General features: G+C 35.4%; 2 protein-coding genes across 2 annotated transcripts; both read right to left on the reverse strand.

Moving 5' to 3' along the window:
* Window positions 1–5547: 5547 nt before the first annotated feature.
* On the reverse strand, window positions 5548–11617 carry diablob (diablo, IAP-binding mitochondrial protein b). Its single transcript, XM_067375856.1, has 6 exons — window positions 10530–11617; window positions 10046–10178; window positions 9578–9703; window positions 9372–9482; window positions 8227–8323; window positions 5548–6350 (listed from the first exon to the last, which is right to left on the reverse strand). Exons 1-6 carry the CDS (start codon window positions 10568–10570, stop codon window positions 6154–6156), a joined length of 705 nt encoding a protein of 234 aa, XP_067231957.1. The 5' UTR covers window positions 10571–11617; the 3' UTR covers window positions 5548–6153.
* Window positions 11618–11885: 268 nt separating this feature from the next.
* On the reverse strand, window positions 11886–13225 carry LOC137013167 (odorant receptor 131-2-like). The gene has a single exon (XM_067376799.1). The coding sequence runs from the start codon at window positions 13223–13225 to the stop codon at window positions 12266–12268; it is 960 nt and encodes a 319-aa protein (XP_067232900.1). The 3' UTR covers window positions 11886–12265.
* Between the last annotated feature and the right edge of the window lie 2133 nt (window positions 13226–15358).

The raw sequence follows: 15358 nt of genomic DNA on the forward strand, positions 1-15358 counted from the left end.
TGTGCCTAGTTTGCAAAGGTGGCACGTGTCAAGTTTATGTCCACATGAATGGCCGGACCCAGATATTTCAAGCAAAACATCGCACAGAGCATCACACTCCCTCTGCCAGCTGTCGTCATCCCACAGTGCATCCTGGTGCCATCACTTCTACAGGTAAATGGCGCATATGTCCATATGATGTAAAAGAAAACGAGACTGATCAGACCAGGCGATCTTCTTCCACTCCTACAAGGTCCAGTTCTGACTTTCACGCCCATTGGACAGGGGTCATCATACGCACTGTGATTGGTCTACGGCTTTGCAGTCCCATATAATATGTACTGAGTGCTGACACATTCCTCCCATAATCATCATTCAAATTTTCTATGACTTTCTGTGGTCGGTTCGGACCAGAATGGATAGCCTTTTGTTGCCCTTGTGCATCAATAAGTCTTGGTCGCCCAACCCCGTCAATGATTTAAAGGTGCCCTAGAATTAAAAATTGAATTTACCTTGGCATAGCTGAATAACAAGAGTTGAGTACATGGAAATGACATACAGAGAGTCTCAAACTCCATTGTTTCCTCCTTCTTATGTAAATCTCATTTGTTTAAAAGACCTCTGAAGAACAGGCGAATCTCAAAATAACACAGACTGTAACGTAACAGTCGGGATCATGAATATGTATGACCCAGTGGCGTAGCATCTGGGCATGCAAGGTATGCACGTGCATATGGGCCCGGGCAGATTGGGGGCCTGCTATTATGGGCTTAACCCCAAAGTATATTTTGGGCGTCCACGCACCATCCGCATCGCGAAATTTTTGTCATCAGGAGGGTTCGCGGACGTCCGCACTCCCCGTCCGCATGCAGCCCAGTTTTTGTGATGGCACGGACAGTGTATGAACTGTGCTTGAAAACAAAATCCACTAGATAGTGCGCAGCGCACATGCCCAACGCGTCTTTCTGCAGCTAAATACTTTCAAAGGCTCGCACGCGCATCTGTGTGAGAGACAGAAGCCATGTACATGTTCATAAAAATGAAGTATAATAGAAAAAATGTTAAGTCTATCTATGTTAAATGTACTGAAAATCTTAATAAATGGACCATAAAATGATCCATGCCATGTCTTAGAGATGATCTATTGTATTTGACTGGTATTCGCTTTTCTGTCATTTTTAAAGTGGTTTTCTGAAACTTGTGCATGCAGTAATGTCAGTAGTACAAAATGAGTCATATTGGTTTTCTGAAAAAACGACTACGTCTGCACATTTTAAGATACTGCGCAAGATGTGAATAAATGTAACTCCTACACTCGCTGGGGTGGATAGGCCTACTTTATATTCAACGAAATAAAATGCACATAAAACGTGATGGAAACAAATTTAGAGAAGAAACTTCTAGTAAATTTATTATAAAACATGTGCATTAAAAAAGTAGGCTATGTAACGGAACAATTCATTCATAAGGAGCGGATATAGTACTGTAGTGCTGTTGTCATTCCTAGAAATGTTTTTTTTTTTTTTACCATTTTTGTCTGCATATTAGTGATAATATCTTATTCATATTAAAGTCCTGGGCTCATTCACATAAGACGCACATTCTTCACCCACCGCGAAACCGAGAGGGGCCCGTAAAAATTTTTTTGCATATGGACCCGGGGCTGACTTGCTACGCCACTGGTATGACCCCAATATTTGCACATGCCAGCTCATGTTCAAGGCATTACACAAGGGCAGCCAGTATTATCGTCTGGATCTGTGCACAGCAGAATCATCAGACTAGGTAAGCAAACAAGAACAATAGCGAAAAATGGCAGATGGAGCAATAATAACTGACATTATCCATGATATCATGATATTTTTAGTGATATTTGTAAATTGTCTTTATAAATATTTCGTTAGCATGTTGCTAATGTACTGTTAAATGTGGTTAAAGTTACCATCCAACACAATGACTACAAGAACTGATTTTTCACTAATCATCTAATCTACTCAGAACTTGACATGTGACCTTAATTTTTTTTTGCTTCACCTGATTTTTTGCTTCACCTCATTATGTTTTGGCTAATCAGATATGTATGTCAGATCTGTATATTTATATTTTTTATGACATTAAGATGGATATAAACATCAGAGAGTCATATATGGAGACGACTTACTTGGGTTCAACAACAGTTTTCCAGCATCCCACCTCCACCCCAGCTCCTCAATCTAGATTATTCCTATCCCAGCAAGGGATGGGGGGAGTATTCTAGGTTTGGGCCAAATTCTGAGCTTGGATGTAAGTGGCTATAAGTGTGAACTAGTGAATGTATCAATGTGTGTGTGTGTGTGTGTGTGTTTGTGTGTGTATTTGTGTGTGTATGTATGGATACATATTATCTATATTTTTGTTTTATGACTTAATTAAATTATAAGATGGACATAAACATCATAGAACCACAAGAATAGCCATCATTGTATCTAATTTAGAGATATTCTTATTTGCAACACTACTTATGAACTTTGACTCAGCCATTCTATTAATTAAATTGTAAGCAAAAAAACAGTGTCTAATTTACAGATATTTTCATTAGATAGCAACAAAAGCCTTTAAACCTGTTACTAGGCAAGCTTCCCTCAAAGAGGCTTTTTGTGTCTCTAATGGTGTGATGCCATGGTAACATTCAAATGGTAATGTATCCTGAACTCAAGTGATAATGTAGTTGATCGAGTCTTCATCTTGCTCCAGAGGTTGTCCTGGAACCAGAACAAATGGGCATACTTTAAAACACTTGAGATGTAATTGCTCAAACCTGTCGTTTCAAACTCTGTAAAGTGTTTTGCCATTTATCAAGAATTACGTGCCTGAAAGATTTTTCTAAACACTTTAATGTTTAGTATATTTTACCCCTTGAAAAATATATTTTTCACTCTTGTGTTCTTAAAACCGGGAAGCACATCGAGGGTGTTGCCTGCCCCAGGAATGTTGCATGAGTCCTCAAGGACCCTTAAAAGAGGAGGCTTGGTGCACTCACTTTTGTACCAACACGCACTGACTTAACTCCCTCATTGCAGAGCACACTATAGTTTATTCAAGTAAATACACTACAGTATTTCATAAGCTGCAGTTTTAAACATTTCCTAGACAAGTAACATAGAACAGCACCCTTCTGAAAATAAATCATGTGCCTAATTTCATCATAAAGCATGCCAGTAACCAGCACTTATGCACAGAAGAGTTGCAGGGAATGAAGGGTGTCTAATGCCGGCTGGAAGGATCGAGGAGCTGTTTATCCATTTGTTTTCATTCATGCTCTCAGTCTCATATTTGTGTTCAACCCCATCACTCAATGTGAAGTATTCTTTTTATTCTCATTCTTTTATTTTGGATTCAATAAACAAGTCTTTTATTTTATAAATACATAGCGCAAGATCAAAAACTAAACGTTTGCTGTCTGGGCTGACTATGGGTTTTTCTTTGATTAGTAAGCAAACCCCAAATTACTTCAGTCTTCACTCAACACTGGCATGTTAGTGAAGTCCTAAAGTGGGATCCAGTGCCCAAATCCATGTAGTCATAGATGAATTTCCATTACAATGCTCGCAGAGGGCAGACATTGATTGGATAAAACCAAACCAAACATAAACCGTGGCAGAGTTTACTTTGACAATTTAGCAAGTTGTTTCCCATGAAAATGTCGAGTCTTTGGAATGACGACTTGGAAGGAACAGTGTTTTTGACTCTTCTATTGTCTTCATGTCACTTTGACCAATGTTTTGTAAAGAATACACTATAAATACCACATTGTTTTTGATGCTGGAAACAGGCTTTGCCACATTGTTCAGAATAGCTAAACAAACATTTTTCCATAAATGCTCATTTTTAGTTTAGTTCATTTTTGTTGTTGTTGTTGTTGTTTAAATTGCTTTTATAAAGAAAACACTTCAGAAAGTGTTCCAGCTGTGGTCTTTATGGCTCATCATATTTGCTCTGTAAAACTAGTTATGACTTCACTTTGGGCCAGTCATGGCCTAATGGTTAGAGAGTCAGATTGGTTACCGGAAGGTTGTGGGTTTGATTCTCAATTCTGGCAGGAAATGACTGATGTGTCCTTGAGTGAGGCACAACCCCTGGTGGGCGCCACAACAAAAATGGCTGCCCACTGCTCCGGGTGTGTGTGTGTTTGTGTGTTTACTACTCACTACTCCTAATGTGTGTGCACTAACTTGGATGGGTTAAATGCAGAGAAAATATTCTGAAAATGGGTTATCATACTTGGCCTTCACATGTCACTTTCACTTTTGACCTTTCAGTACGTTTGTAATATGTTACTCATATCTACAAATTTAGTACATTTTCAATTTTTAATATACTTTAGTAATATTGCAAATTTAGGTCAGACTTCACAAACTAAATAGATGGTTAAAAAGTATTAGTATAACACTGATTTAGATTTTTTTTTATCATAAGTGAGTCTTGACCTTTCTCTTTTGGCCTATCGCATGTTTGTAATCTATCAATCTACTAAACTAGTAATTTTCTAAGCATGAACTAAAATTTTAGCTCTAAGAAGTACAGTGTTCATAAATTAATAGCAGAAGGAATTGTCTTAAAATACATGAGATATTGAATATGAAAAGTTGTTTCCCCAAGTTCTTCAACATCAATCAATCAATCAATCAATCAATCAATCAATCAATCAATCAATCAATCAATCAATCGATCGATCGATCGATCGACTGGAACAAATATGAGGTTAGCACCACTAAATGCCACAGTGTTACTTCCATTAAGACGAGAAGACCATGTCAACTATAAATGGTCCTATATCGCCTCCTTCTGGTTACTCTCTGATTAAAAAGAGACATTTTTTTTAATCCAAGCAATGTCCAAGCAAACCTTGTAACTTACCACGTAAATCTAAATGTTGAAACCAAATAAAATAACAAAATAAAGAAGAAAAAAGAAAAAAAGTCTACAACAAGCACGTGTGGCCTCGTTCCAACAGATATTTGATGCACGACCTATTCGTCAACACATTCCCACTCTATTTATCAACAACAATGAATCTAAAATGGTCGTTTAAAACCTCATCTCACCAACGCTTCTTAAAAGACACGAACCATTTGAGTAACATTAAATAACCTTTCCTAAAATTTTTTTTTTTTTTTACAGCATTATGAAAATATGCCATGATTCAAACAATAAATCAATCTGTTTGGATTAAGATCTGAAAGGACAAAGGAATGACATATGACTTTGGCTCTGGAGAGCTGACTGAAAAAGTGATGTGAAAAGAGAAAACTCTAAACGGCACAAAAGGAAGACAACATCTCTACCGCCATGATGGATGTGTGGGTAATGAGCCCTTCAGTCCACAGCACTGGAAACAACAGGTGGAGATAAATGTGAGGCAGACATAGATGATAGGTTGTTGTTGAGAATGGCAAAAGAAAATTAAGGGGACAAACAAGAGACAGAAATTAATATATTTTAGTGATAATACAAATGCAGTTCTAGAAGGGAGGTTTTTACAAATGACATTTTAATAGATGGTTAAAAAGTATTAGTGCATTCTTTATCGGGATGACTGAGAGGAACACAGAATGACAACATCAAAAGGAAATTGTTTGAAATAAAACACCTGATTTTTTAAATAATAATGTAGTTCCATTATAAATTAATTGCAACAGGGGAAAAAACAAAACAGACAGAAATGATCATCAAAACAAATCATTTCCAATGTTTATTTTAAGAAGAAGAAATTACAAGGGTAGCATCTGACTGTAATTATAGATCAGACATATTGTGCATACAGTAAAAAGAACATTTATGAAACAACTGTTTTAAAATCTAAAAGTAGTTTAAATTTAAATCCATGTAATTAAACTGTAATTGCACTTATCAATTACTAACAAATGTGAAGCACCTGACCTGGAAAGTAAGTCTTTATCTATCAAGTCCCATTTCTTACCCTGATAGTTTTGTATTTAATACTTATATTCGTTTATATAAATTGTCCTGGCTGCATCACAGATTTGAGCTCATTTCACAGCATTTGTCCTTTGCCACACACAAAATAAATAACTTGCAGATGGGAGTATTAATCAAATTCAATTCTGTGCTTCAGTAGTGGTAGAGGTTTTTGTATCAATATACTTTAAAGCTGTGCTAAAGGTCTTGATGTGACTAGTCCTCTCGTAGATATGCATCTGGTATGTCCTCATCCTCCACTCCAGTGCTGTGGTTTTGAAACCTCTCGCTGTTCTCAGCATTAGAGTCTTTGAGTTCTCTCTCAGCCTCCTGCATCAGCTGTTGAAAATGTTCCACCTGGGACTGTGCGGCCTGTAGACTGTTCTGTGCTGACACAGAAGCTTGGTCAGCCCCTGTAGAGGACAGACAGGGTTAGGCTATTACAATGTGTGGCTAAAAGCGCAATCCAACAAATGACCACCAAGTGGCAGTAAGTGCCAAATGTAAATGAGTCTCTACACTGCTCTGTCAAAATACCCACTCTTGTGGTATTTTAAAATTGTTTTCTGTTAGTTACATAGCGACTACTGACAGACATTTATATGTGTATTTTAAGATGCAAAGTATTGAAAATAATAAAGCTCTGTAAAATTGAATTTTTAAGGCTCTTCACGCCTACTTGAACAATTGGGGCAAATACAGGAAATATGTCATACAAGTAGACAAGTGGTCAAGTGTAAAGACAGCAAGTGTAGGTATTTGGATAAGTCACATGATTCTCAAATCTGTCCCCACCCATAACTGGACATTTTGTTTGTCTTCCTCATCTAACACACCTGATTCAACTCGTGAGCACAGACTGCATCACTGTGTCCGAAATCAAATACTTCCCAATGCAAAAAACAGTATGCCGACAGAGTAGTATGTCCGAATACATAGTATTCGAAAAACAGGAGGGTGAAAAGTACCAAGATGACCTACTACTTCTGCTGAGATTCTGAAGTGTGCATTTGACGAACACCTTTACTATCCCATGAGGCCACGAGAGGATTTATGAATGGCAGTTAACCGACGCAACTGATGCTGGTAGGTCACGTGACAATAACAATATGGCGGATGTCGCACATTGTTCATACTGTATAGGACATACTTTAACGGTCGCAAAGTAAGTTCAAATTGAAATGTAGTACTTGCACAGACAGTGTGCAATTTCAGATGTACCACAAGACTTGAATTGGGTGTGTCTGATGAGGGAGACATCCAAAATTTGCAATGGTCCCCATCACAGCTTTTAGAAGCACTGAACTAAATCATACTTATTTCAAAGTAGTTAACAGTTTATTTGTATTTAAAGTTATAATTATAATAATATTTCATAATATTACTGTTTTTACTATATATTTTAATCAAATAAGTGCAGTCTAACACTGTAAAAAGTGCTAACATGCAACTGTTATCTTAAAGAACAATTTTTTTTTTTTTTTAACTTGATTTAAATTAATTTTGTTGGTATAAATGTATGCATTTAGGTTGATTCAGCAATATTACATAATATCTTTTACTTGAATACAACCCGTTAAGATGTTATCAATAAGGTTACCATTATTTAGCATGTGAGACTTTTTAAAAACAAAAATCTTACTGACCCCTAACTTTTGAAAAGTAGTGTATATAATATAATATATGTTTTATTTTTTTTATTCATTCAAATATTAACCAAACATCCTGATGTTCATAAAGAATTGTTAAATTAAATAAAAAAATGTTGTGTTAAACAGTGTTAACCTAATAATCTTAAAGGGTTAGTTCACCCTAACGCAAAAATTCTGTCATTAATTATTCACCATCATGTCATTCCAAACCTGTAAGACATTCGTTCATCTTTGGCACACAAATTAAGATTTCCAATGCGTGTTCAAGCAACAACATCTGCGTCTCGGTGCTCTCCTTGAAGATCGTTATTTTGTAAATAGAGTGGTAAATTATGTTTATTTATGCAAACAAAGCTTTTGTGTCACTTCATAAAATTGAGGGTAAACCACTGGAGTCATGTGGATTACTTTTATGATGTTTTTACTACTTTCTGGGGCTTGAAAGTGGTAGTTGCGTAGACTGTCAGTGGAGGGACAGAATCCTCTCAGATTTCATTAAAAAAGATCTTTATTTGTGCTCCGAGGATGGACGAGTCTTGCAGGTTTGGAACGACATGAAGGTGAATAATTCATGACAGAATTTTCATTTTTTAGAGAACTAATCCTTTAAACACCTACTAAAGAAAATGAGCCCTACCTGCATTGAAGGCTGCATCTGCTGCCAGCTTTGAGAGATTGATGGCAGTCATCCAGCAGGATTCAAATTGTTTGTAATCCTTTCTCTTGTTAATTACCTTGTTGAAAATGCAATCATTTCATTAAAAAGAGAAGTTATATTAATAATGTATTATACCATAATGTCAGAGAAGCACCACTACACAACTAAAGGGTTAGTTCACCCAAAAATTAAAATTCTGTCATTTATTACTCACCCTCATGTCATTCGACGCCTGTAAGACCTTCATCTTCGGAACTCAAATTAAAGATATTTTTGATCAAATCCGATGGCTCAGTGAGGCCTGCATTGGCAGCAATAACACTCCCTTTTTCAAGGCCCAGAAAGCTACTAAAGACATATTTAAAACAGTTCATGTGACTACAGTGGTTCAACTTTAATATTATAAAGCGACGAGAATACTTTTTGTGCGCCAAAAATAACAAAATAGCGACTTTATTCCACAATATCTAGAGATGGGTGATTTCAAAACACTGCTTCATGAAGCTTTAAAGCTTTATGAATCTTTTGTTTCGAATCAGTGGTTTGGAGTGTGTATCAAACTGCCAAAGTCACATGATTTCAGTAAACAAGGATTTGTTATGTCAAAAGTATTTCGAAATTTCAATGGTTCACCACCAGGGGGCGTGACTTTGGTAGTCTGACACGCGCTCCGAATCACTGATTCGAAACAAAAGATTCGTAAGGCTTCAAAGCTTCATGAAGCAGTGTTTTGAAATTAACCATCACTAGATATTGTTGAATAAATTCATAATTTTTTTTTTTTTTGACGCACAAAAAGTATTCTTGTCGCTTTATAATATTAAAGTTGTACCAGTGTAGTCACATGAACTGTTTTAAATATGCCTTTAGTAGCTTTCTGGGCATTGAAAAATGGAGTGTTTTTGCTGCCGATGCAGGCCTCACTGAGCCATCGGATTTCATCAAAAATATCTTAATTTGTGTTCCGAAGATGAATGAAGGTCTTACGGGTGTCGAACGACATGAGGGTGAGTGATTGATATAATTTTTATTTTTGGGTGAACTAACCCTTTAAATACTGTAAAGGATAACTTTAATTTGAAAGCTTGTGAACATGAACTCCCTGCATTTTCCCAAATCATTACCTCCTGACGCCGACCAAGGATGACCTGCCAGATAGCATTCTCCTCCGCAGGAGAAAGATTGCTGATAGAATCCACATAGTGCTTGTGTAACTTCACAAGACTGTTTATAGCCTAGAGAAGACAAGAATTTTGGATGTTGTTTTTGCAAACTTTTTTTAATCGTGAAAATGAAAGCATCAATCCCTTGTTCAAATAGTTGGGATTACCTTAACATAGCCTGTGAGGGAGTCGAGCAGCGCTAAAGTAGTTTGAGAAACAAAAGTATTAGTACTGTTAGTGACCAGAGACGATGCTCTCCGTACCAGATCTTCATGAGACAGATTTTCTGGTTTCTAAACAAGACAAAGAGAACAGAGTCGTTAAAGAGGTTTTTCAGATACCAGTTCAGTAGAAAATAACACTAAAGAGGTTTAATGGCAGACTATTTAGTGAAGAAGGCTTAATTAAATGTGTTGGCATGACTGAACGGCTAGGAAGATGGCCTAGTATTGTCATCTAATTAATATACATGAGATAAGCCTTCACCTTCATAGGCCACTATTAATAAATAGATAGTGAATTATAGGCTCTATCAGAAATGATGCTATCTTTTGAACTCTGTACTTGTTTATTAAATATTGGCAGCTATAGCAATCAAACAGTCCATATTCCAGTCACATTGTGATGGTGCAGACCTGGATGAAAGGAACAGCACACAGAGCACCTGTGACACTCAGCGTCTTCCAGTTCTTCCTGATGAGTGTGGGCAGCACAGCCAGTCTGCGACTGCTCTGACAGGAGCTTCTGTTCATCAAGGAAGCAGCACAGCTACACAAAACATAATGACAAACAAAGTTCATGCCAGGAACAATAAGATGCATAATTAAGGCACTCAGTTCAAGGACAACACTATACAAGACAGTTTGTACACACAAGGCTAAAACGAAACGGAAAGTAGGTTATTAAATAAAAGATCTTAGAAAGTTAAAATAAGAAATATAGGCAGCAATACTACACTTGCCGAAACATCTGATCGAATTTACACTACATATGTTTATCTAACCGCAACTACTGTTCCATTATTTATGAATGCACAGAAACCACAAATACACTACAGTTAGGTTTCATGAAATTAAACAATCTTCAAGAACGAGACAGCTGAAAACACAATAATACAACCTCAGTCCAGCAGCGAACAATTTCCTTCTGTACGCCGCCATACTTCTTGAGATGAAGTGATGACAGTCTCCCTCTGTCGGTGTTGAGAGAGAAGTGCACCCTGAAGATGACTGAAGCGAATGACGCACTTTATACACTTTTTAATAATAATGCAAATTATACTATGTTAAGGCCGCTTTTTTTTTTCACACAAATTGTCTGACAGCCTGGTTAGTCAAATGTTTGTTAACCTAATGGTGCACATTTATAACCATTACAAGAACCAATATTATTGAATTTTGATAGTGATCTAGAAGCCTCTATTAGTCCATATATGCATTCAGTTTCATTTTCTCTGTCTCTTTGTCAGTCATAACTGCCACAACCAGGTCTGCAAGCACACTTGTTTCATCAAGGCCATGACATTTCTATATAAACTTGATCCTGTTTTTCAGGTACTGTTTGTGTTTTCTGGTTTGTTCATTGTAACCTTATCAGCCCTTTCATATGACCTGAATAACACTGAAATGACAATATGTTGTTTCTCTTTCAGCCTAAAGTAGTTAGATTTTTTTTTTTTTTTTTATGATTTAGGCTATAAATACAAAATAAAGGTAGATTTTTTTTTTTTTTTTTTTTACGTTTTAGTTTTAGTTAATGATAACAACTCTGAAGGGAAACACAGATGTTTTTAGATCCAGGAGTTGTCAAATTAATTTCAGAAAGTTACAAGCCTTCAGAAGAAGTGCATGTGTTTTTTTTCCGATGATTTTTTTGATGACCCACAGATTAAAATTAGAACTCTGTTGGACGTCCCCAGCTGCAGCCACATTCAACCCAAGTCTGAATATGAGTGAGTCATGCCCAGATGTCATTTCTATTGATCATAATAAGTGGTTAAGTCTCAAGAGTCCTCTAAGATTAACCTCTCATTAAGAAAAGTGTTTGTGAAGGATTTAGACCCTATTAGTGAACCTCTGTTGAAATGTAGTTGTCTCTGTTATTCTTTATGGAAATACCTATTCCCAAACAATCATATAAAGAAAAAAAAACATGTTTGTCAGTCTAAAAAAGTTTTAAATAATTAATGCAATCACTAACTTTGAAGTGTAGGGGAGTTCCAATGGGGGTGTTTGTCATGATACTCGAGGGCTTTAAAGTCACGAAAGACGCACTTCCTTTTCTAAAAACTCACAGAAGGGAAATATAATGATGTTATTTGAATATGGTGCAATGACATCTCTTAAATGTCATCATGATCTATTTTGTAATTCTAGATCTTACCAAATCTTTCTGGCAAAGGACAAATAACAAAAAGACAGAAAGATAAGCATTTCATTCCACATAAACATTTATTTTGTTCCTTGCATGGTTTTATTTTGAAGTGTATCAGTGAATGAATAGGTCATTTCAGAGATAATTTAGATGTCCAAAACAGATTAAAATGACTATAATCTAAATGACAACTTTAATAATGTTCATGTCACAGTGCCAAAATGTAGTCCTTTACAAAAATGAGCAATTATTAAACATTTTTGCCATATACGGGCACACTGTGCTGTGAAAATAAAACAGATTAGCATGCTAAATGCTTGCATATTTCACAGCTTAGTTGTTTTAGTCTGATTCAACTTCAGAGTATCTTTACAATAAATTACATAACATTTTATCTCATATTATTATCTCCATGTCCAGGAACATATCCAATATATTAAAATATGGTACAATATGAAGTGCTAATTTTCTAACCATTGCTACTAAACGTTTTGATCTATTATAACTGGTTTGACTTTACCTTTACCGAATGTGAAATAGTATTTAAATAAACAGCTGAAGGCCTGGTCTCTCATGCCATATATAAGAGGACTTAGACATTTAGGGAAAATTATAAACACTAAAAAGCAAAAATACATTACATTTACTGCAGTCGTTGGGTCAGTATAAACATAAATAGGTTCTTGGATGACTCCAACTAAAATGGATGATGCCCCAAGACCCAGCTGTATTAGATGCAACAGAACAGTCTTGTTGGCTTTTTTGGCTGACATTTTATCACAGGCAGCTGTTCTAGCCACAGCTGCTATAGAAGCATAAGTAAAGATAATAACAAAACACACTGAGATGAAAAATATACATGTGAAAGCTATATCAAGTTTCTTATATATCTGCAGTCTGAAGAGAGTAGTTCTTGAACAGAACAAAGACATTGCTGTGTTTGTAGTATCAATGGAGTAGAAAATAATCACCTCCGACAGGGACTGAAACAAACCCATGATCCAAACAACACCGAAAGCTAAGTGAGTTCTTTCAAAACTGGTGATTTCTGCATGTCTGAGAGGGATGCAGATGGCCACATACCTCTCCAGTGACATCAAAGCCAGATTTAAGGTAGAGACCTGAAAGAGAGCTGTTGCAGCATTGAGAAGAACAAGACAGATATTTTTCATAACTAAAATCCTACTGACAGCACATATATACAACAGTACACTCATAAAGAGATTGAGCGTATCGACCCAAAGCATGTGACCAAAGAGAATGTAGCGGGATGTCTCCTGAAAAACAGTCTTTTTCCTCAAAGTGAACAGCATTACCCCATTGACATAAAGGAAAATAACACATGGGGTCACAAACAAAAATGCCTTCATTGGTGCATCTTGATCCAAAATCAACAGAGTCTGAGTGAGGTTTGATTTAGAGGCATTAAACGGATTAGACATTTTCAAACATGAAGATCAAATTAACCACAGATGCTGCTATAGAACACTGAATAGAGTAATACTGCAAAGTCCTTGTTAATGCAAATCTACAGTACACGCTTCCCTCACAGGTGTTGTTGAAGGCACAGATGTCAGAGCATCACATTTTAAATACCATCAAACAGAATCCCAGTGGATGCATGGTTTGTGGGCGTGTGTCACAAAGCACACACTAATTTAGATTGTGCTTTTCATAATAACTGCCTGACTATAAATATAGCATAGCACAAACTTTGTTGTGTTGTAATGGGCAATAGGGCTAGACATTTCTTTTCTTTTTTTTTTTTTTTTTTTATATAAAAATTTAAATGTGGCTGTCATAAAACATGACAGATTTTTTTCAAACTTACATTAAAGCACCAAAGAACATGTTAAGTAGAAATATAATGAATATGCAATATAGTGCATTTATCAAAATTCTCTAAATGATTTTTTCCTAGCTGACTAACAAGTTTTTAGTAGTGCTGTCAATCAATTAAAAATTTTTTTTTTTCTGTAATTAATTGTGAATAATCACGATTAAAAACATTGGAGTTTTTTATATTTTTATATTGTAATAATTTTACAGTTACTCTCCAAATCAATGTAGAAACAACTTAAAGATATTATATTTTAAACATTTGGTTAATGGTATCTTTTTATGAATGAAGGCCAGAATCACTGACACTAATACTGGTATTGATGTATCTATGAATTTTTTATTTTTTTTTAAACATTAATTACAAACATTCAACATTTCAGTATAAAATATATCAATATATAGGTTTAAAAAATAACTTTTAATTTAATTTAAATTAAAGGATTAGTTCACTTTCAAATGAAAATTTAATTTAAACCATAGGTGTAATATGACTTTCTTCTTTCTGATAAACACAATCTGAGAAATTTTGATAAATATCCTGAAGCATCCGTACGGAAGATGATTAGGGCCAAGCAATAATAAAAAAATAAAACCATCTTGAGATTAAAGTTGTTAAATTTCGAAAAAAAAATTTTTAAATTTCGAGAAAAAAGTCGAGATACAATGTTGAGAATAGTCATTAAATTACGAGAAAAAAGTTGTTAATTTACTAGAACAAATTCGTTAAATTATGAGAACAAATTCGTAAATTAATGAATTTGTTCTCGTAATTTAACAACTTTTTTCTCATAATTTAATGTTTATTCTCAATATTTTATCTCGACTTTTTTCTCGAAATTTAATGAGATTTTTCTTATAATTTAACGAATTTGTTCTCGTAAATTAACAACTTTTTTTCTCATAATTTAATGACTTTATTCTCAACATTTTATCTCAACTTTTTGCTTGAAATTTAACAAGTTTTTTTCTCGTAATTTAACGTATTTATTCTCAACATTTTATCTTGACTTTTTTCTCAAAATTTAACAAGTTTTTTCTCGTAATTTAACAAGTTTATTCTCAACATTTTATCTTGACTTTTTTCTCGTAATTTAACAAGTTTATTCTCAACATTTTATCTTGACATTTTTCTCGAAATTTAACAACTTTAATCTCGAGATGGTTTTATTTTTTTATTATTGCTTGGCCCTAATCGTCTTCCGTACATCCGAGCTTTATAATGGCAGTGAGCTGGATCAACGAGTAGGAGCTAAAGAAAGTGCTTCCATCCATATCCATCCATCATAAATGTATATTCCACATGGCTCCGGGGGGTTAATAAAGGCCTTCTGAAGCAAAGCGATGTGTTTGTGCAAAAAAATATACATATTTAAAAAGTTAAAATATCTAGCTTCCTCCAGACCACCTTTCATATTCAAGTTACGGAGAAGTGTAAACTTGTTTCGCGTCAGTTAAGCTTTTTTCCATAAGTTGAATAGGAAAGGCATAGGACAGGGCTCCTTCCTTCCTCCTATTTTCCTGGCAGTGCGGCTAAATTTGGTAAAATACGTGGCCGCCATGGCAGCTGTACGGCTATATATGCACTGTATGTAACATGCACGCGCCTCCGACTGACCTGAGAAATTTTTTCTGTGCAAATATTTCAGCAGATATTATGTGTGTCCTGTAGTTCTGTCGACTGAACCAGCGATACCTATCATTCGTGAATGAATCATTCTTTTGTCTGGATTCTT

This window comes from Chanodichthys erythropterus, chromosome 22 (assembly GCF_024489055.1).
Source record: "Chanodichthys erythropterus isolate Z2021 chromosome 22, ASM2448905v1, whole genome shotgun sequence".
Taxonomy (NCBI): Eukaryota; Metazoa; Chordata; class Actinopteri; order Cypriniformes; family Xenocyprididae; genus Chanodichthys; species Chanodichthys erythropterus.

Coding starts and splice junctions, on each gene's coding strand:
- LOC137013167 (XM_067376799.1), bottom strand. CDS start 13,225: ATGTCTAATCCGTTTAATGCCTCTAAATCAAACCTCACTCAGACTCTG.
- diablob (XM_067375856.1), bottom strand. CDS start 10,570: ATGGCGGCGTACAGAAGGAAATTGTTCGCTGCTGGACTGAG. Junction 10,179..10,529: donor TTGTTCGCTGCTGGACTGAG/GTTGTATTATTG, acceptor TGTTTTGTGTAG/CTGTGCTGCTTCCTTGATGA. Junction 9,483..9,577: donor CCCTCACAGGCTATGTTAAG/GTAATCCCAACT, acceptor TGTCTTCTCTAG/GCTATAAACAGTCTTGTGAA.